This window comes from Clupea harengus, chromosome 19 (assembly GCF_900700415.2).
Source record: "Clupea harengus chromosome 19, Ch_v2.0.2, whole genome shotgun sequence".
Taxonomy (NCBI): Eukaryota; Metazoa; Chordata; class Actinopteri; order Clupeiformes; family Clupeidae; genus Clupea; species Clupea harengus.
In genome coordinates this window covers 2,815,626-2,841,275 of record NC_045170.1, presented here as the reverse complement: position 1 = coordinate 2,841,275, position 25,650 = coordinate 2,815,626, and the positions used below count along the sequence as shown (strand labels likewise).

At 44.8% G+C, this 25,650-nt stretch overlaps 3 protein-coding genes across 5 annotated transcripts in view; 1 reads left to right on the top strand and 2 right to left on the bottom strand.

Moving 5' to 3' along the window:
- Positions 1-163: 163 nt before the first annotated feature.
- On the bottom strand, positions 164-2,798 carry stpg1 (sperm-tail PG-rich repeat containing 1). Of its 2 annotated transcripts, none has more exons than XM_031585915.2 (9): positions 2,593-2,798; positions 2,270-2,350; positions 2,054-2,175; positions 1,850-1,948; positions 1,575-1,754; positions 1,298-1,409; positions 1,010-1,178; positions 470-660; positions 164-341 (listed from the first exon to the last, which is right to left on the bottom strand). In XM_031585915.2, the coding sequence occupies exons 2-9, from the start codon at positions 2,298-2,300 to the stop codon at positions 268-270; spliced, it is 978 nt and encodes a 325-aa protein (XP_031441775.1). In that variant the 5' UTR covers positions 2,301-2,350; positions 2,593-2,798; the 3' UTR covers positions 164-267. The 2 variants fall into 2 exon arrangements, with proteins under 2 accessions (XP_031441775.1, XP_031441774.1); XM_031585914.2 differs by having other exon boundaries at positions 2,270-2,345.
- Positions 2,799-2,810: 12 nt separating this feature from the next.
- meaf6 (MYST/Esa1-associated factor 6) lies at positions 2,811-7,368 on the top strand. 2 transcript variants are annotated; one of them, XM_031585923.2, is made up of 8 exons: positions 2,811-2,932; positions 3,434-3,549; positions 3,678-3,765; positions 4,093-4,138; positions 4,531-4,720; positions 6,061-6,090; positions 6,577-6,610; positions 6,735-7,368. In XM_031585923.2, the coding sequence occupies exons 1-8, from the start codon at positions 2,843-2,845 to the stop codon at positions 6,747-6,749; spliced, it is 609 nt and encodes a 202-aa protein (XP_031441783.1). In that variant the 5' UTR covers positions 2,811-2,842; the 3' UTR covers positions 6,750-7,368. The 2 variants fall into 2 exon arrangements, with proteins under 2 accessions (XP_031441783.1, XP_012671875.1); XM_012816421.3 differs by lacking the exon at positions 6,061-6,090.
- Positions 7,369-13,429: 6,061 nt separating this feature from the next.
- fhl3b (four and a half LIM domains 3b) overlaps positions 13,430-25,650 on the bottom strand; it is a 24,041-nt gene continuing 11,820 nt past the window's right edge. Inside the window, exons 2-6 of the mRNA XM_012816415.3 lie at positions 24,896-25,077; positions 22,045-22,219; positions 16,682-16,851; positions 15,831-16,017; positions 13,430-13,801 (exon numbers count right to left, since the gene is read on the bottom strand). Of these exons, the coding sequence (XP_012671869.1) occupies positions 13,653-13,801; positions 15,831-16,017; positions 16,682-16,851; positions 22,045-22,219; positions 24,896-25,051 (837 nt within the window). The 5' untranslated portion in view covers positions 25,052-25,077 and the 3' untranslated portion in view covers positions 13,430-13,652. The remainder of the gene's footprint in view (positions 13,802-15,830; positions 16,018-16,681; positions 16,852-22,044; positions 22,220-24,895; positions 25,078-25,650) is intronic.

Below are 25,650 nucleotides of genomic sequence, written 5' to 3'. Positions count from 1 at the left end.
CAAGTATTACCTAAAAAAACAATAAAACTATGTTTTATCATATGGTCAGTGTTATTAATGTCAGAAAAACTATTGAGATAACAGTAACTGAACTTCAAAGACAAATAAATGTCATATTGAACAAATACATCACTGGAACAAATAAATCACTGATAATATTATAAAATCATGTTTTGATTGTACTCCATCACTAATGAAATGTATTAAAATGACTAAACTCCTGTTGAATGTTCTTTGTGTCCAACCAAATAAGCATCCTTGCCCAGCTCACGCTGGTATCCAGATCTTTCCATAGTTGAGTAAGAATGACCTCTTTGACGTAATCGCTGGATCATAAAACCCTGTGAGGGAAAACAAAACACATTTAGACTGAGTAGCTGTTTTAGGCATATTTATGTTCTGAATCCAAACAGATCATTAACTTAATTAACAGATAATTAACACTGCACCAAAAACATAACAATGTTACCTGGACCAGGAGCATCCTGTCCTCTTGGGTCTTGTACCCATCGGCTTGTTCCTGAGACGAACACAGCACTGGACATGAAGTGTTTGGGAGGCCCTGCGTAGTCAACGATCTCATACTGCCCTGGGCCTGGCAGAGGTGGGTTTTCGGGGGGTTTCAAAGCAGGTGCTGAAAGTCCAAGATAATGTCTCCGTCTGGTACATGGGGGGGGGCGAAAAAGCCAAACTAAAAACTTAATTATGTACTCTTTAGATTGACAACTGGCAAATACACTTTGAATCCAATCCGAGAGTGATTACATTCTTTAGGGTTTTAATAGTTTGTGTGCTATTCTCTACTGACTTCTGATCCTGGAACGGATCCTGCCCTGAACTTACCTGGATCCTCAAGATTTGTGGTCAACTGCAAGTGATCCAGACAAGACCAGAATACAACCAAATCCACTACACGGTCTGCTAATAACTGGGTTGGGTTCTGATTGTGAACATGCAATTGCGATTACCTTGCTCTACTAGAAAGTGTACATGAATGTGCTTCACTTACGGTAAGAGTGTTCTTCTCACCATCTCTGGGATCTGATAGGGGTTGTATGAACCAGGCCCTGGGCCTTCTCTCTTCTGTGCAAGTGGGTTGCGGGCCATGTTTGATTTAAAACTGGAATAGGGCACCTGTGGCTCCTTCTGTGTTATGGAGTCCTTTACATTATAATGACCTTCAACAAGATAAAAGGTCCATGTGTTAAGTGACTGTACATATGCTAGGCTGCACAGAACCTATAACTTTATTACAATAGTGCTCACAATTGATCTCATTCTCACTCATACCACTTACAGGGGGATGGTCCTTTTAAACAGCTTAAATTGACCACATCTCTTGATGTCTTTGAGAGGAAGGCAGACTTGGCTGATGTAGTCGCGTTTTTCTCAGTACCGTTGTAAGACACCTGTAAATAATATTGAATGAAATAATTTAGTAGTAGTCATAAATTATCTATGTTTGTGACTGTATTGTCAACAATTTCATGTGGTCCATCTGCAAAGAAAAAGAAAAATATTCTAGTTTTAAATTTCAGTGCCTTTGCATTAGGCATGTCAGACAATGCACCCACATTGTAATGGTTTGGAGCGGGGGTTCTTTTGGACACACTATCCGTCCTCACTGCAATAGGCAGACGGAAATTTCCTGTGCTTCCCCTTAAAAAGGTGTGTTTGGGCAGCAAACTGGATTGCAGGTTATATGCATTGGGTCCTGGGATACCTCTCTGTAAGTTCCAAGAAACTCTCAGAGCCTGATGAGATAAAACAATCAACAAAGTTGCATAGTAACTGGAAGAAGGAAGTGTTTACATTTCACATAAGGTTTGAATTTATGATTTTTTCCAACCTGTGATGCGAAGCCCCCAGTGCCTCTCTTGGAAAATGAAGGGCTATTGAATTCTGCAGGGGTGTGTGACAAATATGCGCCAGGACCAGGATTTGCATTCTGAATGATAATGCATAAATGAAAGAGTCTTCACACTAGTCTTAACAAAAGTCTTATTCTACATGCTATGTTCATTTATCTGTGTAAGGTGGGTTACTTGTTTACCAAACTGTCTTCTAAGGGAAACCTCTTTGACTGGGAATAAAAGCCCTTCTTTTCTTCATTGCTGATGACAACGGTTTGATACTTCACTGGAATAGATGAGGTACATCCAAGTGGCTTGCGACCTTGATGAAACAGGTATATGCATGCATTAACTCAGAAAGAGAATGTATCAGCATTTCAGCAATGGTACATGGAGAGAATGCTAACAATACTCACAATCCCTCGAACCTCTGTGTAGTTTTCTCATTATAACCTTTGCACGTTGAGATACATTCAAATGTGTTGTTTCCTGCTACACTGTGAAAACATTTAGAGCACAATTGCGAGCAAGCACTGATTGGTTGCTAACACAGTTCAGTAAAATTTGAACACAGAATGAAGCACATTGAGAATACTTGCTTTGCCAAGAAGTAACGTCAGTCTTAGTTATCCATCAGAAATAGTAAAAGTGCTGACAACGTAACAAATAAACATTGTCTATGATAAACATTAACTGAATGACCCAGATTCATTGCTAAAATCAAGTTATTTATCCTTACCGCCTCATTAAAAGAAATTAAGTTTTGTCCAAGGTGAGATTGTCGTAACATTCTTGCAGTGATACTCACGTTACCATGGTAGCAAACATGCGTTGAAGAATGTCACATGTTCACGGGCAAACTACACAGATTTTTACAGAGGTTGTGTAATATTGCCCCCCTGTGGCAAATAGTGGAACTCACTTAGGTCTCGGTTAGTTTCCCGGATGTCGCTCGTCATTTTGCGTGTTGTTTTTATGAGAAATCCATCATGGCAATGCATGCGAAAGCTACACCGCCACAGATTCCCGACACACGTCGGGAATTATCAGAACTTGTGAAGAGAAAACAAGAACTAGCGGTAGGCTTATTTTTATAAGACTATATACACTTCAAGTATAACGTCGTTGTCTGCCTAGATGATTTGTAAGCCTAGCTGAATGTAGCGACTCTGTCAAGCTAGTAAGTTAGCATGTACGTTAGCTTGGCCTTAGCCAGGCCTACTAGCAAGCTAACTCAACGTTAGCTAAATATTCAGAAATGGTTAGCCAATGGCAATGGCTAGTTAGCGTAAGCTAAGATAGCTCTCAGAAACCTAGCCAGACTAACCTTAATGAAGCGAACCATTTGAAGTAAGCGCGCCAACCCGAAGAGTGACAGCTGCCTCGAAATAGTATGTGTTAGATGGTTGTATTGTTATTAACTATCTATCTAGCTTGGTACATATGGTATGCGTGCTATTCCCCACACTTACAGGCAGCCAATATTAGCTGAATCTTACAGTTAATGTTTGGTATTGTCTGGGCTAATTTGTGACCCTCAGTGACAATATTTGATTGCATCATTTACGTTCTTCCGGCAGGAAACTTTGGTAAACCTGGAGCGGCAGATCTATGCATTTGAGGGGAGCTACCTGGAGGACACTCAAATGTATGGGAACATTATTAGAGGCTGGGACCGCTACCTCACCAATCAAAAGTAAGAATTGTGGAATTGCCCCGAATTTAGTTGCTATCATATCGGCTCTTGGTCGTGTGTGTTGATGAAGTGTGGCAAATATGTGCTCTCTTGTGCTCTCTAAAATCTCCCTGCACTTTATATCTTAGGAATTCCAATAGCAAGACTGACAGAAGAAACAGGAAGTTCAAGGAGGCCGAAAGGCTTTTCAGCAAGTCGTCTGTCACTTCTGTGGCTGTAAGTTAATTTTATGAATATTGTACAAGGATGATTATTCTGGTTTAGAGCTCTTTCGTTATATTCTTTCTTTCTGCCATTTTTTTTAAATCAGAATCAGAATCAGAATCAGAATAGTATTTATTGCCAAGTAGGTTTACACCTACCTGGAATTTGTTCTGATGTATTGGTGCATACAGTAAACATAAAAACATACAAACACAGTAAGTACTACACATAACATAAAACATAAAAACACAGTAAGTACTACACAAACAATTAGTATTATTAATAATTAGTATTATTCATAGTTTTTGAAAACATTGAATTTCTTTTGTGTTCTGTCAGGCTGTCTGTGCGCTTGGGGGCATCCCAGATCATATGAATGAGAAACGTAAGTAAAGCTGTCTTTGACATCGATTGTAAATCGTACACACCTGCTTGAGGTGGGCAAAGAGTGATGTGCATCAGAGATATCTGTGCCCACCCTGAGTGTCATTGTGTGGAATTGCCTCCAGGGGGCGCCGTTTGCATAATGCATCACCCTACTAAACTTCTACACACTTCTAAAATACCTGACTGCCTGTACTCAGTCTCTTGTAAATGATCTTATTTTACTCATTGTGGCTAATTTAAACAGAAATTATTGGGAAGTAGTAGATCAACTTGTATAATTCCTTATAAGGGCTTCTGTGGTAATACATATGTACAATGACCAAACTACACATATAACTGGATTTAGGAAGGGCTTGTTGTTTAATACAAACTGTTTTACTGGATTCACAGGTGAGCCAGGCAGCGGAACCGAAAGTGACACCTCCCCGGACCTCCAAAACCAGGAGAACGAGCCCAGTCAGGAGGACACGGAGGACGGTGACGGGGCGGCCCAGGACCTGAAGCCCCAGAAAGCCGCCTCCTCTTCCTCTGGCAGTCACCACGGCAGCCACAAGAAGCGCAAAAACAAGAACAGACACAGGTACGTCAGCGTCTCCGCACACACAAGAAGGGCAAACGCAAAATACTGACAGAATCATCATACCAACTAGAGGACTTCAAAACACAAAAACAGACGGACACTTAACGGCCTCCACATTAATAAAGAGAACTGGCTTCATAACCACTGTGGCCTGTACAAAAGCTACAAAAGAATTATATAATGCCACTGGGAACACAAGGATAGATACATCCCAGAGATGTCATCCCCATAATGTCTGCTACATGTGCAACTCTTGAGAGGCATATTTAAACTTCAAGACAAGAGATATACCTTATAAGAAAGTGTTCAAACGCCACCGTTTCTTTACCTCTCTGTCTTCCAATACCTTCCCTCTCACCTTCTCTTGTCATTTCCTGTAGTGACCTAGGAGTTGTTTGTGTGTCCACTTTAGTTAAACAGACGGTAAGATAGATTTAATCGTGTATGAGAGGAACAAAAATCACAGTTTTCCCATCCTGAAGTTGTCCCGGGTTGAAAACGAAATGTCCATGGGTTGTATGTTTTAGATGCCAAGATAGGATTCTTAATAGCTGTAGAACACCTCATCTGGTCAGCATCACACCCCAGTGTGTGCGTTAGACATGTATAACGCACAGTTTACAGTATATAATGCATGGTCAGTTTACAGTGTCCCATCCTGGGATCTTGCTCTGGCTGCTTTCCCTCAGTATAGAAGGCACTATATTAGACGTCTGTGACGTTTGCTCACGGTAGGAAATAGCAACTGTTAAGACATAAATTCCAGTATAGGTTACACAGGCCTTTTTTTTCCTGTCAAGCAACGTTTAAGTATGAGGTAGTAGCGTTGCATTAGCAGTTCTTAAAAGCATGCCACACTTCCTCTCGTGGAAAATAAATATGACACCACTCGATTTAAAAAGATTCCCTCTGAAAATCCTGGATGGAAGTGTACACCGGGTCGTTGCGTGGGGATTAAAGCTCCCATGGTGCCCGGCGGTGACCTTCCTCTGGCGGTCCAGTCACTGGTCCAGGGGAGCCGTTCACCGGTGATCTTTAAATGAATATGCCACGAACGGCCCGTGTGACGCCGTACGATGTCATCAGTCTTCTTCTGTCTCCGGGATATTGTGCTCACACAGCTGGTGGTGCTAACATCACTGAGAGCGGTCCATTCCGGAAGGTACCTCTTAAGACTTGTCAAAGATGTTCCGATGCAGCAGAGCCGGTGGGGGGGGGGGGGGGTGTCATGTCAGGCGGGGTGGGGTGTCGTGTCAGATGGGGTGGGGTGTCATGTCAGGCTAGGCTGAGATACTAACCTCTTCTGCTCTCTTCCTCTCTTACTGCTGCTCCCCTTACAGTCCCTCTGCCATGTTTGATTATGACTTCGAGTAAGTCCCAGTTTAACGTCCACGCTTCCTGTGATGTCACTTCCTGCCACTGTGCCCCTTGCTCTGCCCTTCTGCTTGCCTCACTGTCACGTCAGAGTTCCGTTTGTCATCGCTAGTGGCCATTCAACTGCCTGTCCTACACTGTGTGTCCATTCTACATTAAGCATGTTTGTAGGTGATGCAACCTTTTTGCGTTATCTTGTTGAAAACACGTGTTGATGGCACTTGTTTTTATTTTTGTTTGTGTTTTTCATTTGTGTATTTATATATTTGTTTTTATTTTCTTACATTTTATTAGAGTTTTATTATTTTTTGCAGTTTGAAATATTATGTATGTCAAGTCATCTTGGTATGCATAAGATGAAATTGAAGCTGTTCATTGGAGGATCATGCTTGAGTTCGTTGTCTTTCTCCATCTCCTCTCCTTCTCATTTTCCGCGTGTACTTCTCTCCTGATATGTTCTGTGTTGTTTTGAACTCTTTCAGGTTCGACATGAAGATGAATAAGAAGCCCCGCGCGGTGAGTTGACCTCTGAACCCTGACCCTCAGCATGGCACGGCGTGGCACAGTGTGTCCCCGTGCAGAGCGTACGCGCTCGTTGTCCCGGCGACCCTCATGATGACGTAACCTGTTGTGTCCACAGGACTACTCGGCCTGAGGGGTTCCTGGAGGAACAGACAACAGATCACACAAGGAACACTCCAGAACTCCACACACGCAGCAAACAGTGTACTTGTGCTGAATTATTGTTTCTTTATCTTTTTGTTTCTTTTTTTTTTTCTTTTTCTCCTCTCGTTTTGAAAGGAGTAGGGGTCGCCTGCTCCTAGCAAACAGTGTAAAGATCGCTTGTGTTTGTGTTGCATAGAAGAGACGTCTTCTTGGTTTGCTCATTCATGTCATATTATCCGTTTGTGATCTGAGCGAAGGCCATAGGATCGCCTTTGTGATGGGAAGGTCTTTGAAAAGCTTTGTACAGAGAGTTTGTCCGTTGTGCATGTTTCAGTTGACTCAAGGCAGGAACACTAAGCATGCACTTTGTATTTTTTTGTCATACCATTAGGTGTTTTTTTTTCTTTCATAGTATTTTTCATTTGTTTTTTTTTTACTGTTTAGATTTTTTTTTAGAGAACTTGTATACTTTTTTTTTTTTTTCTTAACGTGGGTTTGAAATTATTCCTTGTGACTTAATTTTGTCATTGTGGATATTATTTTTTACCATGTTTTGTTTTTGCATAAAAGTGTAAAATTGTAAAAGTGTAATAAATTTCAGAACGTCACCACGGTCTTTGCAGGCACCTCTTGTTGTTTTGAGATGGAAAAGCCATTTAATCCCTAGTAGATCTCCTTACGAAAGAGCAAGCGGGAGTACCAGCATCTGGTATTTTGCATACGGGGTGGGAAACATATTTGAGGTGACACACTCCACAGGACTAATCACACGCAACCCATTATTCTCCTGGCAAGGGTCTGCCCTTTGCCATATATGGAGACAACAAACAAGGGCTTTAGGAGTCGCATTTGTCTGCCCTACTCTTAAGTACCTACTATTAAGTAACAATTAAGTATCCTTAAAGCATGTACTTCAGCCTTAATTGAGAGTGATTTACTTGTATGAGCCATATTGCTGCAAGATGTACATGGTGTGTGAGCTCAAATGAAGTGTAGTGTTATCATCATAGAGTTGTAAACCTGCTCGGGGGGGGGGGGAGCCCCTCTGCCCTGCAGGTCCTCTCTCTATTCATCCTCCCTCCAGACACACCTGGTCAAAGTCAGTGCAAGTGTGTGTGTGTGTGTGTGTGTGGAGAAGTCACGTGTGCTCAGCTAATCAAGAGAGCCCCCCCGCCGAGCCCTGTCAGGTGTGTAGAGCACAGAAACCTTTGTGTACACGTGTGTTTGTGTGTGTGTGTGTGTGTAGAACACGGAAACCTTATAAGTGTGATTGAGAACCTCTGTGCTAATCCAGTGACAGGGGAGTTTTCTTTTGTAAGATGGCAGCCAGTATCCACGGAAACAGAACAACATCTCTGGCCTCTTCTCAGTCAGTGGCCTTCTGGACAGCTGGGAAGAAATATTCTCTTCGTCTCTCTCTCTCTCTCTCTCTCTTCCCCTCTCCGTCTTTCTCTCCTTCCCCCTCTCTTTCTCCTCTTTCTGTTTCTCCCCCTCTCCTTTACTGTCTTTCCCCTCTCCTCCCCCCCCCCCCTCTCTTTCTCTGGTGATGTGTCACCCCGGACCTTGACCCTGTCAGAATGGCCTTTGACAGAAAGTGGCAGTTCCCATCAGATTCCCCCCTCACCACCCCCTCTCGACCACCACACACATTACCCAGCCCCAGTGTTTGTGAAGGCAGGGAAATCTGACCAACACCATTTTCAGTCAAGCCCTGCTGGTATGATTGGAAAGCCACTGTTTGTTCAGAAGATATGAAATTGTGCAAGCATTCCTGTGGTATGAGGTTCTCAGACAGAACAGAACAGAACCGACGGTGAGTTTGAGTTTGACGGAACATGGCTGACGCGGTGAGAACCAGGATATTACAGATGTTCCTTTCACTCAGAAGTGATGAGTTAATCGTGTGGAGAGAAACTTTAAAGACATTGATGGTTTTTTTTATTTATTGATATAGTACCAGGAACAACTAACATTGGCTCAAGGCACTTTACCCAGGCTAGGGCCTGAACCTCTTACTGGAAGCACATGGTAGATGCGTGTAAGACTCTTGAGTGTAAAATGAACTCAGTTGGTGTCTAAAATGAAGACCAGTAAGAATTGGATTCTGGCTGACTGGGACTAAATTGGCCGTGATCTGACTGGAGTCAGCCACTCTGCGTTAATCAGACTGGGGTCAGCCACTCTGCGAAGCACCACCGTGTGATCCCATAGGATGAAACACCACTGTGTGATCCCATAGGATGAAACACCACTGTGTGATCCCATAGGATGAAACACCACTGTGTGATCCCATAGGATGAGGCGGAGTCTGTGACTCATTTCAAAAGGTCCTCCTCATCAATGGAGGCACAGCTTTACCACAGCAATGAAATATCTGCTAACCCGAGCTTTGAGGTCAAATGGTTGTTCTCAGATGTTACGGGTTGGTTGACACACACTGATTAATGTATAGGCGTGTGTTCTTGTGTCCCAAGTGCGGTCTACCACAGCAACCAGCCCCGCAACATGGCCTTGCCCGTAGTTTCAGTTGACATGAGACGCCCAAACTCAAATGACCCCATAGCTCCAACATGAGTATACAGAAATATATCCAGCGATTTTAACTGAATTTGTAATTTGTTTATATGATGCGTGTGCAGTGAGTCATTAGCAGGCTTAAGGATGAAGATCCCCCTGTCACAGACGACCATCTGGTTGAGCCAAAGCCCAGATCTCATGATGGAGAGACTTCCTGGAATCACCCCCTCGCACAGACCTCAGCCTCTGGCTCCTCGTCAAAGCACGCATTAAAAAGTGACACTAGTTTATTTGCTGCTTTGGCAGGCGTGACAGCTTTCAGCACACACTCTCCTTTGGCTCTGCCGTGTAGCGCGTAAACACACACACACTCTCCGTTTGGCTCTGCCGTGGAGCGCGTAAACAAACAAAAGCTTCCCCTGGACGTCCATTTTGTGCAACCGTAACTCACCGTTAATTGGAAATCAATCACTAAAACGTTCACAGCCCATTGGCCCTACTGGAGTTCAGCTGTGCAGCCGATGTTAGCCTGAGCCGGTGTGGCTCTGGGTTAAATCTGCACCAGTGTCAAGATATTTTAGGGGTCCGTCAGTAAAATCTACATGCACCGCTGGTCCCCAGCTATGACCAGATTAATAATTTACGTGTGCTAACCCTGCTAACAGATGCACCCGAGAGAAGCGAATGACACCCGTATCTGGCGCAGGTTTGGGCCCCATCCACCCCCCCATTGGCAGATGCAGACAGAGTGCACTCTGGGTAGGATGATGCATTGGGCAACGTTAAGACTCCCGGCTCACCCTAACTCACCCCTTTGGTTCTGACTTCTACCCTTGTCAAAACAAAGTGATGGATCTTCCGCGGCCTGTCTGTGCTTGTGTCAAGCAGCTTACGTCTGGCTGGAAGAAGCGCCATTTAGAGCTGGAGGAATGCCCGACTTAGATTTATGACTGCGGGACAGGTACAGAAAAGTGGCAACCTGCTTTTATTCTAGTGTGCACTCGGAGTTGCTGAACTCGGGGCCAAAATACCTTTAAGGCAACAGCATGCAACGATTTGCCATTTTATGAGGTATGTCTTCATAGGCAACTCGTTTTGGTATCATTTGCAAATTCACGTTGATGGTACATGGGCATGAGAATGACAGGTAAACATATCTCCCGCCCGCACTAAGTAGTTCGGTGAAAACGTAAGAACAGTTTTCACAGCACGACATCTTCTAATATATCCGTGCTAACAAGCTTTTATCAGTGACAGCTGTGCTGTTGTTGGTGTTTGCAAGGTTTTTTGCATGCCTTTTAATTAGTTAGCTCGCTAGTTTTAGAACTTACGGCTGTTTTAAATGGGCACACCTCATGGAATGATACAAAACAGCAGAAGGCTCGTGTCAGGCACAGCACACACACAATAGTGAGTTAGCTTTGATGGTGCACAGCACACACACAATAGTGGGTTAGCTTTGATGGTGCACAGCACACACACAATAGTGGGTTAGCTTTGATGGTGCACAGCACACACACAATAGTGGGTTAGCTTTGATGGTGCACAGCACACACACAATAGTGAGTTAGCTTTGATGGTGCACAGCACACACACAATAGTGGGTTAGCTTTGAAATGCACCTTTATTGTCTCGTCATGTGGTGATGCGATGGTGTGTGGTCACATTGCTGGCCTTGAGGCATAATCTATTGAGCAGATGCCACCGGGCCGATGCGGCTGGGAGCGACCCCTTTAAACGGCCTTCTCCTTGCGGGTCAGTGGAGGCGAGTGCCAACAGCATTTGTCTTTGATCACTCCTCATCTAACCCCCCCCCCAGTCTTCTCATGGGACTGAGGGAAGAAAGAGTGACTGGGAGGGTTTCTGTTTTTTTCTTGTTTTTTTTCTGGTGTTGTTTATATTTCTGAAAACAGGGTCAGCTGGGGTTCAGAGCAGATCATGGGAAATATTCTAAAATAACACACATGGTTGATTATTAAAGAAATAGATCCTGGTTTCGTGATCCGTGTTTCTGTTTCGGTAGAGATGAATTAGTTGGGACCCACACATATATATGAATATATGGTACAAACTTTACGTGTACTTCCATATGCTCAGCCTATATAGTTTGAAGTTTTAAAACATGAGTCTGAACATGTCTTCCAACATGTTGTTGAGAAGTCTCAACTATATTTCCCTGTAAGGAACAATAATATATACTCTATTCTATAGGTTGCCTGTACCCTGCATATAATCCAGGTTCTGAGATATGACTCCTCTTCCTTGCATGCTCCCAATGACATTCGAGAACTGCTGGGGGCCCAGACGGACGACCCTGTCAGAATAATTCTCTGGATTTTCCAGACCTTTCCAAAAGCCCGTAGTAATGCGTAACCACCCAGCCATGTCAGCGTAGTGAATCACCATCGCAGGAACCTCAGTGGTTCTCCATCTTAACCGCTCCTCCAGTCACGGAGATCCTCCTCCTCATCATCCCGGGCTCTAGTGATCCCCGGCCTTATATGGCCGAAACGATCCGATCACGTTCCAAAAGCAAGAGTACCAGCATCTGGCATTTTGCATACGGGGTGGGAAACATATTTGAGGTGACACACTCTCCACAGGACTATCACACGCAACCCATTATTCTCCTGGCAAGGGTCTGCCCTTTGCCATATATGGAGACAACAAACAAGGGCTTTAGGAGTCGCATTTGTCTGCCCTACTCTTAAGTACCCACTATTAAGTAACAATTAAGTATCCTTAAAGCATGTACTTCAGCCTTAATTGAGAGTGATTTACTTGTATGAGCCATATTGCTGCAAGATGTACACGGTGTGAGAGGTAAAATGAAGTATAGCATTAGCATCATAGTGTTAGCATCATAGAGTTGTAAAACCTGCTCGGGGGCGGGAGCCCCTCTGTCCTGCAAGTCCTCTGTTTATCTATCCTCCCTCCTGACACACCTGGTCTGTTTATCTATCCTCCCTCCAGACACACCTGGTCTGTTTATCTATCCTCCCTGTCGTGTCATTTCCAGAGCAGAGCACGAGTAATACACTACTGAATTCTTGTGTGTGACTCAACAAGTCCCCTAAACATTTCAGACCATTACATGTTTCTATATCTATTTCTATTGGGGGGTTTTTTCTCTCCAAACTGTATATCTATTTCTATGTTCATATTTCTATGCTTTACATTCTGTTGTTTTTCTGTACAGTCCTGCAATATCTGCAGCCCTGGAGTTCCAATAACACAAACAAACTTGAAAAGACTGAAAGGCCGTTTACTGACCTTCGACCTCTCCCTTCTGACAGTATGAAACATAAATGCAGGTCAGCACAGGCCCAGGTGTGGAGGTCTAGATTGATGTTATGTTACGTGTGTGTGTGTGTGTGTGCCAGTCTAGATTGGATGTTATGTTAGTGTTGTGTGTGTGTGTGTGTGTGTGTGTGTGTGCCAGTCTAGATGATGTTATGTTATGTGTGTATCACTGGGGGGGGGTGTGTGTGTGTGTGTGTGTGTGTGTGTGTGTGTGTGTGTGTGTGTGTGTCCAATCATCTCTCGTTAAGCATCAGACTCACAGGAGAGTACATCAGATACATTGTAGCATTTTATTTCAGTGTTACAAAAATCTTTCAAAAATACTTTGTCCTCTTTCATAGTTGGACTACGTATTGAAACAATCCGACCAAAAGCCTTAAAATACACAGACTATGCATTAGGCCTTAAAATACACAGACTATGCATTAGGCCGATGTATGGAGTGCTATAGCATGAGAGGTTGGGAAATGCTGTACAACATATATTAATAAACTAAATAGAAAATATATTTGGGTATTCGCTACTTCCACATTTGGCATAAGCCTCTTAGGAGAGGCTTCCACCCATCACCCTCTTTCATAAGGTTTCATATATACACCATGTATTTCACTCTGAGGTGACAGTAGACCAAAACGTTATTCTTTTTTTTAAGGCCTCATACTGACATCAAATCAGTTTAGAAGTTAAATATTTTAAATACCATCGTAGCACGGCACATCAGATATATGCAGGTGTATTATTAGAAGTATAAATTCACACAGTCTGAGAGAAATAGGTCTCGCACATCACTAAATACGCCTCCCTCTCTTAGTGACTTTGACATAGGAGGACTAAATAGAACTTGTTGCGAGCATCGATACATTCTGGCGTTTAAAGCATATCTGCGTTATTGCTCTTGTTATAGAAAAGCACCACACAAATAAAATCAAACTGAATTCAAGAAAGCAAGAAAAAGACACAGCAAAGGCGGCGACTCTTGGGGCACAGTACACAGCCATTGTATCGTGATAAGGTATCATACGTAGTGTCGCTCCAGCCCCCCAGGTTGTCATGAGGTTCGCCAGGGAGTCCACTACTTCTCGTTGCAGTCTTTGCAGAGGACGCGCTCTCCGTCGGGGAAGAACCCGGCTCCCACCAGGGACACGGAGCACTGGGCGCAGTTGAAGCAGGGCTGGTGCCACTGGCGCTCCTGGAACGAGATGTACTTCCCCTCCCCGAACCCTGCAAAGAACCACAAATCACTTCAATCATTTCATAAACACTTAGATATAACACAAACACATCCTGCAGATGACAGATCTGATGTACTTCGTCTCTGTAAACTGCTCTGAAAGACAGTCAATCTGTTTGTTTGGGTTCAACTCTCCCCGAGTGAAAGGCAGCTACTAGCAAGTGGCCTGTAGTGTTTCAGCATATTTATTGCAATTATTGTAATAAATGTGACATTTATGTGATTTGAGCACCACCATGAAGACCTTCAGCCAAAAATCCCTACGCTGAGAGTATGTACTGCTCCGTGGACAAATTGACCTACAATATGCTATAGAACCAGCAATATGAAGCCATATTATTGGATTCTGACATTGTATTCATTCTTAACACTCGTGACATTCACTAAGACCTTTTTCCTGGTATCTTATTTCTCATGCTGGCGTAGCCTGTGGCCGTGGCTCGCGCTGACGTAACTCCAGTCGTCCCTCTCGTCTCTGTCCTCAACTATGCAGACAATAGGAGCCCTCTGTGCTGCCTTCCCCCGACAGGCAGACACAACGGGGCCCAGCGCTGAGCACTGAACAAGTGGATACAATGTCCACGTTTAGCAGCCAACATCATATGATTACTGCCTCACTCGGAAGGACGCCAGGTCAGAAACGACACGCTAGCCAGCTAGCTAGCTAGCAACCATGCTACAGCTATAACAACAGTGGAGGAGGTGGAGCGGCTCCATAGCAACAGTGGAGGAGGTGGAGCAACAGTGGAGGAGGTGGAGCGGCTCCATAGCAACAGTGGAGGAGGTGGAGCGGCTCCCTAGCAACAGTGGAGGAGGTGGATCGGCTCCCTGTCTGCATCTGGCTTTTGCTGGCTGAGGGTCAGAGTCACAGAAAAAGACGCTGAGTCCCAAGCTGTTCCCACCAAACGGAGCACAGCATCTTGTGTGCTTCAGCCTCAGCCCGTGGGGTACACAGACGACATGAAGCGCAAAGTGTTTAGAGTACCCTTAGTGTACTAAATAAACAGAGACCAGCTTGCACAAATGGACCAGAAACAAATACACTGCATGAATCTCCAAGACTACCCGGGCCGCCCACACAGATAGAGACTGAGTCTAGAATGGACCTGGTCCTCCTATGGTCCCCATCCTGTCCTCATCCGGGCCAGATCCGGTATCTGCTCTCTAGGCCCACACCCTTGTTTAAAGGTGCAGTCAGTGGTTTTGCCTTAGACCTACGATAGGGACATTTATCTCGAAGACAGTGAGGATTGTGCCTGTGGCTTTTGTGCATGCTGATACTTTGTTTGAGCGCTTTGTTTTTTGGTTGACAATTCCAGGGGTCTTGACATGTAAACAAATACTTGAAAACGTGCTCAGTAACATTGTGGAACAGTGTTTATGTATCATGACCTCATAGTTATATTATCTCGGTAAGTTAAGAAACACTTCAGACGTGGCAGACGGGAAACTAGTTCCTGCCCCTCCCCCGGGTCCACTCGACTGTGATTGGCTTGCTGCAGGCAGGGCACTTCTGAAGCAAATGGCAAATGCAATGCTAGCTTCTCCAGCCCAAGAAGGATGAAAATGGCCGCCAATGACTTGTTTCATGGTGCACCAAAACTATGATGACACAACTGCCTGGACTGCAAACGCACTACTCTAACTGACCACAAGGGTACCCTGTGGGAAACTAGTCACAAGTCACAAGTCTTTTATTGTCAGATGCACAGAATGACAGGGTCAGACTGGGCACTGAAATTCTTAGGACAAGGCACCGCACCACAACCTACCATAGCATAACATAATATAACATAACATAACATGACATATACTCTGTACAAGTACTCTGAACATAATTTACATGTAATAACATAAAATAACCTTACTAAATATACAAATACACAAAAAACATATAACAACCTATACATATAATACTAACATATATACATATAACGTATAATAAACATATAATAAACTATGCTAACCTATTAAACCTATACAACCCTACTAGATCCTGGCCCCCCTGGCTCCACTCACCTGTGATGGGCTTGCTGCAGGCGGCGCACTTCTGCGCGTACATGCTGCTGAAGCACTTGACGCAGTAGGGGTCGTCTCCCTGGGAGGTGAAGGGCTGGTTGGCCAGAGGGCCCTTGCAGCTCGTGCACAGGAAGCACTCCTTATGCCAGGGCTCGTTCCGATAGGTCACCCCGCCCTGGGTCAGAGCCTGGCAAAGGAACAGCGGGCAGTGCCCCAGACACACGGGCTGTTAGCAGGGCAGTGCCCCAGACACACGGGCTGTTAGCAGGGCAGTGCCCCAGACACACGGGCTGTTAGGCTGACTGGCACACTCATCTCAGAGTGACAGCGTGGTATTGGTTGACTGACTGACATGGTACATCAATCCTGACATATAATCAATGACACAAGTAAAGTAAGTGGCGTGGGAGAGATGGTGGAAGCCTCACAAGGGAGAAAGGGTAGGATGAGTGATTGCTAATGATGGTTATTTTTTGTTTCCCAAAAGCATCACCGAACAGCTACTATTGCTAAATGATAGGCAGACTCATCATTTTTTTAACTCTCTCTATTCGTTACCCTGGTGGTTTGCTCAATGACATTTTTGGGAAAGGCACCTTTGACTGATTTATTGGTCAACTGATCAGAAACAATCACCTGTAATCCACCTTCTGTCTCAAACAATCACATTTCAACGCTACTTGTAACTGTTCATTGCTACAGAATTCCATAGGGAATTGTGGGATATCGTGGGAATTGTGGCATATCGTGGGAATTGTGGGATATCGTGGGAATTGTGGCATATCGTGGGAATTCGTGGGAATTGTGGCATATCGTGGGAATTGTGGGATATCGTAGATGGTTAAACTCACCTGTTTGCAGTGGCTGCATCGGGGGGAGAACTTGCCCTCGTAGCAGGGCACGCAGTAGTACTCCCCTTTGTCTGGGATGAAGGCCTGGGAGCCCATGGGCTGCTGACACGCCCGGCACATGAAACACTCCTCGTGCCACGCCGCGTCACCGTACTCCAGCTTTCGGGAACCTGTCGTGGGAGTGGGGAGGGGGAGGGGGGTGGTGTAGAGAGAAGGGGAGAGAAATGGCGAAATAAAGATCAGGTTGAAATGGGTGGAGGAGTGAAGGAGAGTAGACTCATTGGAATCCACACCTACAGGTGTCACTATGTATTAGTCACCTCATATGAGAGTTATGATTGCGCAATCGTTTACCAGCACTCACACGCAATGCACCTCGTGCCCCGCAGCTAAACCAGGAGCATTGTGGGGGGGGGAAAAAACAAAAAAAAACAATCCAACCTGTCTGTACAGTACAGTGCTGGTGCAGTCCACAGCCTGCATTGTGTGAACACCACGCATACTTGATGGTGAGCCCCAGTGGCCGAGTTATGGCAGGGTTGGCCACGATTTGTTTTTAGCTGCAACAATGCCATTCCCATGGGCACGTACCCGCGGACAAATATGGCCTGCCCACACAAACACGGGTGGGAAGACGCGGACATTTGGGGAAAAAAGGAGGTGCCCTAGCATTTTTTTCTCTGCTTTTTTTTTCTCACTGTCAGAAGTAGAGCTGTGTGTGTGTGTGTGTGTGTGTGTGTGTGTGTGTGTGTGTGGCTGGGGTATAGTGAGGTGCAGGGAAGTATGGTTTTATCAAAGGGGGTGGGGGCTGGTCTGTCCCTCTCACCACAGAAACCCCCGTAAGCATAACTACTCATTCGACCAGAAACTCTCGAGGAAGGAAAAAAAAAGAAAGAAGAAAAACGAGAGAGACAGAGAGAGAGAGAGAGAGAGAGAGAGAAACGTTGCTCTGCCTGGCCCTGTACTCTGTGTAATTGTATGTCATCTAAAACCTGTCGGCTCACTGGCTCCTGCACCGCCACCGGCAGGAATCCGACCGCGACTCCAGGCGCTCTCAGTCAAGTGAGTCAATCGCTCCGTCACATCGGAGCTGTCACACCCAGAACGCACAAAAGTCATTAGCCGTCTTTCTTTCCCTCCCCTCTGGGGTATGACATTTAACTCAACGGCTCTCTGCTACGGTGAGTGTGTGACGATTACACAACGTGGTTAAAAACCCTCTACGGCTCTCTGCTACGGTGAGTGTGTGACGATTACACAACGTGGTTAAAAACCCTCTACGGCTCTCTGCTACGGTGAGTGTGTGACGATTACACAACGTGGTTAAAAACCCTCTACGGCTCTCTGCTACGGTGAGTGTGTGACGATTACACAACGTGGTTCGAAACCCTTAGAACTGAAAGCAAGAGGAGACTAGGCCCTGAGTTTGTTTGAAGGTTTGGAGTTTACGATCTGATAAGGAGTTCAATCTTGTGCATCGGATTCAAGTTTCATTTGAGACCTTCTTGGGAGAAGTATAGTTTCTCATGATGTCACCAGGAGTGTTTTGAAACTTTGAATGGTGTGATTAAGCTCCATAATCCGTCTCACAAATACAAGCACAAATCTCTTCTTTGTACACAATAAATGCTTCTTTCTCTCTGTGCCGCCATAAACTTTAACCACAGCACATCATTTCTGTAGGTTCACATACGTAATCTTTTGAAATCGCACGAATATGAAAGAAAAAGACAGCAAAGTATGCAGGAATAAAGAAGCCTGTAAGAAAATACGGCTTTAAACACTTTACCTAAACCCAGTAGTCACAAAGCCTTATATAAATGTTCATAAAGGGTTATAACGTATTCATAACACCTCATAATGGTTGACATAACCTTATATAATTATTTATACATAGTAATGACTGCACTCATGAAGTGTTACAATGTTCAAGCCCTTACAGCTTGAAATATCAGAATGCATAATGAAGCTTCTTTTTTTTTTTCCTTTCTCTGCTCCGAGTCTCTCGATACTATAGTTATAGATGTTGAATAGAAATGGAGCTCTGTTTCTTAACCCACTGATCCTACCTGGCAATATGGTCTTGTCACAGGCCACACACTCGGAGTCACAGTCATTCTCATATCTCAGTCTCTGCATTGCTAACGCTAGGCTACTACAGTAATCTACAGTATATATAGTACATCAAGCACAGTTATTCTCATGTCTCTGCATTGCTAACGCTAGGCTACTACAGTAATCCACAGTATATAGTACATATAGCACAGTTATTCTCATGTCTCAGTCTCTGCAATGCTAACGCTAGGCTACTACAGTAATCTACAGTATATAGTACATATAGCACAGTTATTCTCATGTCTCAGTCTCTGCAATGCTAACGCTAGGCTACTACAGTAATCTACAGTATATAGTACATATAGCACAGTTATTCTCATGTCTCTGCATTGCTAACGCTAGGCTACTACAGTAATCTACAGTATATAGTACATATAGCACAGTTATTCTCATGTCTCAGTCTCTGCAATGCTAACGCTAAGGGTACTACAGTAATCTACAGTATATAGTACATATAGCACAGTTATTCTCATGTCTCAGCATTGCTAACGCTAGGCTACTACAGTAATCTACAGTATATATAGTACATATAGCACAGTTATTCTCATGTCTCAGCATTGCTAACGCTAAGGGTACTTTAGTAACACACCGTGCATCAGACCCTTTCAGGTTTTCCACATTTTGTCGTGTTTCAGACTTATCCTGAAATGGATTCAATACATTTTTTTTCTCATCAATCTTCACACAATACTCCACAAAAACAAGGTTTTCGGAGTAGATTTATTGAAAATAAAACACTGAAATAAGCCTTCACTTAGGTTCAAAGCACCTTTGGCAGCTATGACAGCCTCAAGTCTTCTTGGAAATGATCCTACAAGCTTGGCACACCTTTCTTTTGGAGGTGTCTCCCATTGTTCTTGGCAGAATCATTAAAGCTGAAGCAGGGTGAATGGGGTGCGTCTGGCACAACAGTTTCCAGGTCTCTCCAGAGATGCTCTATTGGGTTCAGGTCCGGACTCTGGCCTCTTTCACAGGGGGCTGGGCCGTCCCAGCAGTGTTTTCTGACGCAACTCCTGTGTTTTCTTGGCGCTGTGCTTCAGGTCTTCTTGTTGAAATGTGAATCTTCGCCCCAGCCTGAGATCCTGAGCACTCTGTAAAAGGTTTTCACTCAGGATTGCTCTCTTTCTCTGCACCCATCTTCCCCTCTATCCTGACTAGTCTCCCAGTCCCAGTGGCAGAAAGACATCCCCACAGCATGATGCTGCCACCAGCGTGTGCCACCACCGGGTTTGACTGTAGAACTGATGCTGCCACCAGCGTGTTTGACTGTAGGGAAGGTATTAATGAAATGATGTTCTGTGTCTGGTTCCCTCCACACACTCCGTTGGGAATTGTGGCCAAAATAGTTCAATCTTTGTTTCTTCAGACCAGAGGATTTTGCTTCTCTTGGTCTGACAGTCATTCAGGTGCTTTTTTGTCAAACTCCCAGCAGGCTGCCATGTCCCTTTTGAGTGAGGAATGGCTTCTGTCTGGCCACTCCATCATAAAGGCCTGATTGATGGAGCGCTGCACCGATGGTTCTCCTTCTGGAAGGTTCTCCCGTCTCCACAAAGGAACTCTGGATCTCATTCATAGTGACCACTGGGATCGTGGTTACCTTGGTTACCTGTCTAAAACCAAGGCCCCTCCTCCCCAATCGCTTAGTTTGGATGGACGGCCAGATCTAGGGAGACTGTTGGTGGTTCCAAATCTCTTCCATCTGAGAGTGATGGAGGCTACTGTGCTCTTGGGCACTTTCAGTACTACAGGAATGTTCTTTTATCCTTCCTCAGATCTGTGCCTTGACACAATCCTGTCTCGCAGGTTTTCACTCTGACATGCACCATCATTTTTACATTTACATTTAGTCATTTAGCAGACGCTTTTATCCAAAGCGACTTACATATGTGCAACTTACAATGTATACACATTTAACATTTACACTGATGGCACACTGCACATCAGGAGCAATTAGGGGTTCAGTGCCTTGCTCAAGGACGCTTCGACAGGGAATCGAACTAGCAACCTTCTGATTACTAAACGACTTCTCTACCTCCTGTACCACTGTCGCCCCCTTACTACAGAAATGTTCTTTTATCCTTCCTCAGATCTGTGCCTTGACAAAATCCTGTCTCGCAGGTTTTCACTCTGACATGCACCATCAACTGTGAGACCTTATACAGACAGGGGTCTGCCTTTCCTAATTGTGTCCAATGAATTCAATTAGGTGGACTCCAATCAAGTTGTAGAAGCATCTTAAGGACTATTAATAGAAGTAGGATGCACCAGAGCTCAATTGGAAGTTTCATAACAAAGGGTCTGAATAGTTATATAAATGGGATATTTAATTTAATTTTTTTTATAAATTAACAAAACATTTCAAAAGCCTGTTGTCATTAGCTTTATCATTGAGGAGTACTCTGTGTAGATTGATGAGAAAATAAAATGAATTGAATCCATTCTAAAATGAGTCTGAAAACTTGAAAGGGTCTGACAACTTTTCTGTATGCACTGTAACGTTAGGCTAACAATACCCAGCAACGCTTGGCTTGGCTGCTACAGTTAAATAAATATCCGTCTGCACATATTCAGTAGAAATGGAGCTCTGGCTGGAAACCCACTGATCCTACCTGGCATGACGGTGTTGTCACAGCCCACACACTGGGAGTAGCAGTCACTCTCATGTCCCAGTCTCTGCAATGCTAACGCTAGGCTATGTAGGATATTTTCTTAAACTAGAGATACGTGGATTGATTCAGCAGTATGAAAGGCCTTCTTTAACAATTACATAGGCTGAACAGCTGAGAAAGGTAAACAACCTAAAAAAAGGAGATAATTGACTTTCCAGGGGCCCCACCAGGCGCCCTTGGAGACACAACCCTCGTGAGGGGGCTCACAAAGAGCTCATAAAAGGAGATATATAATATTAGATAGGTAGTTCAGGTAAACAGCCATACAGAAATAACCACAAGAAACTCCAGATAGAGGGTATAAAAGAGCCTGCTGAGCGTTCACACTTTGAGACAATCCATGGATCTCTCCTTATTGTAGCTTACTGATTACAATACAACTTCCAGATTCCTGCAACCAGTCTCCGGTCTTCTGATTGAATTCGCCCTACACCTTTCTTTTCAATCTCGCCGCAACAGCTTCTACAGTAATCTACAGTATATCGTAAACTACGCTAACAATATGTAGCGACGCTTGGCTGCTATAGTTATAGATGTTGAATAGAAACGGAGCTCTGGCTCTTCACCCACTGACCCTACCTGGCATGATGGTCTTGTCGCAGGCCACACATTTGGAGGAGAATTCGTTGCAGTAGCAGTCGTTGCACACCAGCGCGTCATCCTGGCAGGTGAAGGGCTCGTCGGCTAGCGAGCGGTCGCAGCGCATGCAGCGGAAACACTGCTCATGGTAGTGATGGTCCTCATACACCAGCTCCTGGAAATGGAAGACATTATTACATATGAGACCTGGGCCAATAGGAATCGAACCCACGACCTTGGTGTTACTTACCACGACCTTGGTGTTACTTAGCACAACCTTGGTGTTACTTACCACGACCTTGGTGTTACTTAGCACAACCTTGGTGTTACTTACCACGACCTTGGTGTTACTTAGCACGACCTTGGTGTTACTTAGCACGACCTTGGTGTTACTTACCACGACCTTGGTGTTACTTAGCACGACCTTGGTGTTACCTAGCTACAGGTGCACTTAACAACCAACGTCTAACACGAGTCAGGACCAACAACAGTTCAGATCAGTGAGTGTCCGGGCTAACTTGGCACCCTAGCTGAACACACAATCATGTGCTCTCTCCATTAAAACCGCACGAAACACTGAGTACACCCTGAATGCTGGCGCCTTTTCTCGGTAGACAGCAATCCCACAATGCTCCCACAGAGCTCCATTCCTGAAAAAGCATCAAAGGACTGATATCAGCGGTAAATGGAAGAGTGTGACTCTAGTTTGTGTCTTTTAAGGTGGATTGGCTCAGTTTCGGGGTCAGCGGACGAGCGTGACTCTAGTTCGTGTCTTTTAAGGTGGACTGGCTCGGTTTCAGGGTCAGATCAGTTCTACCATGAAGGAAGGCAAAAACAAAATCCAAGATTTAATCTGAGATCAGGATGTTACAATAACAAAAATATACTGTAGAGATAACAGACTTTGGCGTGAGCCCCTTGGCTTCAGTCTGGCAAAAGCAACCATGTTGATTTTAGAGCCGGCCAACTGCAGAGATCCTCAAAGGATCTGTATATCTCATGGAAACCATGGAAACCGTGGTCAAAGCGTCTGTACGCTACTAGGGGAAACGTGAGTCATATGTTGAAGTCCAACAGAGTGAAAGTGTAGATTAATGCACTCTTTCATTATTTAATTCATTCTTTCATTCTTTCATTCACTCTTTCATTCATTATACATGGGCACTCCCTATAGTAGGGTTCATACAATACAGACAAAACATTTTTTTTAGACATGATTCATTGAAACAAATTGTAAAGTGTGTGTGTGTGTTCGTGTTTGTGTGTGTGTGTGTGTGTGTGTACAAGCCAAAAGAAACAAAGAATAAGTCATAAGACAACAACTTTGAGGTCCATTCCTCCTCATCTCCGAGGGTAGCAACAGCATGAAGTCTGAAAAAGCACTGAGACAAAACAAAGCCAGCAGTGTGTGTGTGTGTGTGTGTGTGTGTGTGTGTGTGTGTGTGTGTGTGTGTGTGTGTGTCTTTCTTGGCATCTCACTCCTCACCAGCAGTGCATTAACTACTGACATGGTGTTTAATAAACTAATAATACACAGATGTTCTCTGGCTTATAAAAAAAGCACCTGAAAGAACACAGGAAAAGCCAGACACACACACACACACATACCACTGCACCAATCAACAAAATACCATCTCAATGTGTAATCCTAGAAAACACATCTAGGATCTACAGAAAACCTCCTGTAGAAGTTTAAAGGTGCAGGCTTTTAAAGGTCGATTCCGGTGAAGGGTTGTTCATTTTCGAGCTCAACGGCCATTAAAATGACACCTCTCCCTTCTGTGCTCCTGAAGCAATGAGTTGATTGGCTGGTATGGTGTATTGCTTGGTCCCGGGCGCTTTGTTTGTTTCCCATTTAAAGAGCCAGGACTGTGCACAAACACTGTTTGTTTTTAGCGCACACACTGGAAGCATAGCTAGCGGAATTTGAGGAGAATTTGACCAAAATAATTTGGAAAGGATTATAATCAAGGGCCGCACCCTTAACTGCAGCGAAGCCCGTAATCCTTGAAAGCACATCTAGCCAGATCTCGAAAAACCTCCAGTTGAAGTTGCGCCGGAGCGCGGTGGCGGACGCGGACGCGGGCCCGAGTGATTAACGACGCCGTGAGGTTCTGGGTGAGATGGGAAACCCATCTGGGTCAGCGCACATCAGAGAATGGCGGGAGCGGCTGGCAGGCCTGGTGCATTCTGGGAGGGCGCCACAGGGTCCAAGGCAAACAGGCTCTTTATTTACTGCCCTGCGTGTGTCTCCCAGCGCGTGTGTGTGTGTGTGTGTGTGTGTGTGTGTGTGTGTGTCAGGGGCCCCGGCTCGGGATAAGCACCCCGTTGCCTGACGAGCGGCAGCTCCTGGGGATTTCGGTCGCCATGGTGTTAACCAAACAAGAGGAGGAGGAATGGTTTCCTAGAAATACCAGCAGCTCTCCTCTCTCTCTCTGTCTCTCTGTCTCTCTGTCTCTCTGTCTCTCTCTCTCTCTCTGTCTCTCTGTCTCTCTCTCTCTCTCTGTCTCTCTGTCTCTCTATCTCTGTCTCTCTCTCTCTCTCTGTCTTTCTCTCAGACATCCACATACACACACAAAACTACATAACTCTCTCTCTCTCTCTCTCCTTCTCTCTCTCTGTCTTTCTCTCAGACATACACATTCGATGCCCCCTACACACAGACCGACACACAAGCACCTTCCACATGAACACACACACAGACACAGACACAGACACAGACACAGACACAGACACAGACACAGACACAGACACAGACACAGACACAGACACAGACACAGACACACACACACACACACACACACACAGACACACACACACACACACACACACACAGAAGTACCCAGCTCACCCGAGAGTTGTGTCCGATGAGCTCCTTGCACTCCCGGCAGGTGTTGGCATAGAGGCCGTCATAGCAGGGGATGCAGTGAGGGCCGCTGTCCACCTGGATGTATTTGCGCCCGTACAGCGTCTCCTTGCACTTGGCACAGTCAAAAGGTTCACTCATGCTGGTCTAGCGTCCTGTGTCTCACCCTGCAACACACACACACACACACACACACACACACACACACACACACACAGACACATTTTTAAAGAGTAACTACAGGACAAATAGTTTTCACTCATTTAGTTTGGACGGAAGAAAAGGAGCCAGGAATCAGGATGTGCTTAATGACATTCTTTTCATGAAGTTTTTTCCTTCATGATTCTAATAATACTTCTTTCTTTCTGTCTTTGAAAGAGCACAGGGCACAGGGCACAGGGCACAGAGCACAGGGCACAGGGCACAGGGCACATTGTGGCAATCTCAAGCACGGGCACTGGGGTTTAAAGCACAGGCAAAGCAATGCCTAATCACTAACATTGACTGAGTAGCATGCCATCTTAATGAAGACTGCCGTTACCACACTCGTGATCCAAGCAACCTTTGAGTCCCACTCCTAACCCTAACACACACACACACACACACACACACACACACACACACACACACAAACACACACACATGAACACACACTCCCAACCCTAACCAGTTCGCTTCCCTTTAGCTGGACGTTCCATTAGACTCAAGGAGGAAGTGAGCAGACACAAGAACCAGGAAGC

Bases quoted from the DNA above. Each gene is read 5' to 3' on its own strand.
- stpg1 (XM_031585914.2), bottom strand. From the start codon at position 2,643: ATGTTACGACAATCTCACCTTGGACAAAACTTAATTTCTTTTAATGAG. The intron at 1,755-1,849 runs GTTGGAAAAAAT...TTATCTCATCAG, and splicing joins CTGGGGGCTTCGCATCACAG to GCTCTGAGAGTTTCTTGGAA. The intron at 1,179-1,297 runs GTAAGTGGTATG...ATCTTGTTGAAG, and splicing joins TTTAAAAGGACCATCCCCCT to GTCATTATAATGTAAAGGAC.
- meaf6 (XM_031585923.2), top strand. From the start codon at position 2,843: ATGGCAATGCATGCGAAAGCTACACCGCCACAGATTCCCGACACACGT. The intron at 3,550-3,677 runs GTAAGAATTGTG...TTTATATCTTAG, and splicing joins CGCTACCTCACCAATCAAAA to GAATTCCAATAGCAAGACTG. The intron at 4,139-4,530 runs GTAAGTAAAGCT...CTGGATTCACAG, and splicing joins AGATCATATGAATGAGAAAC to GTGAGCCAGGCAGCGGAACC.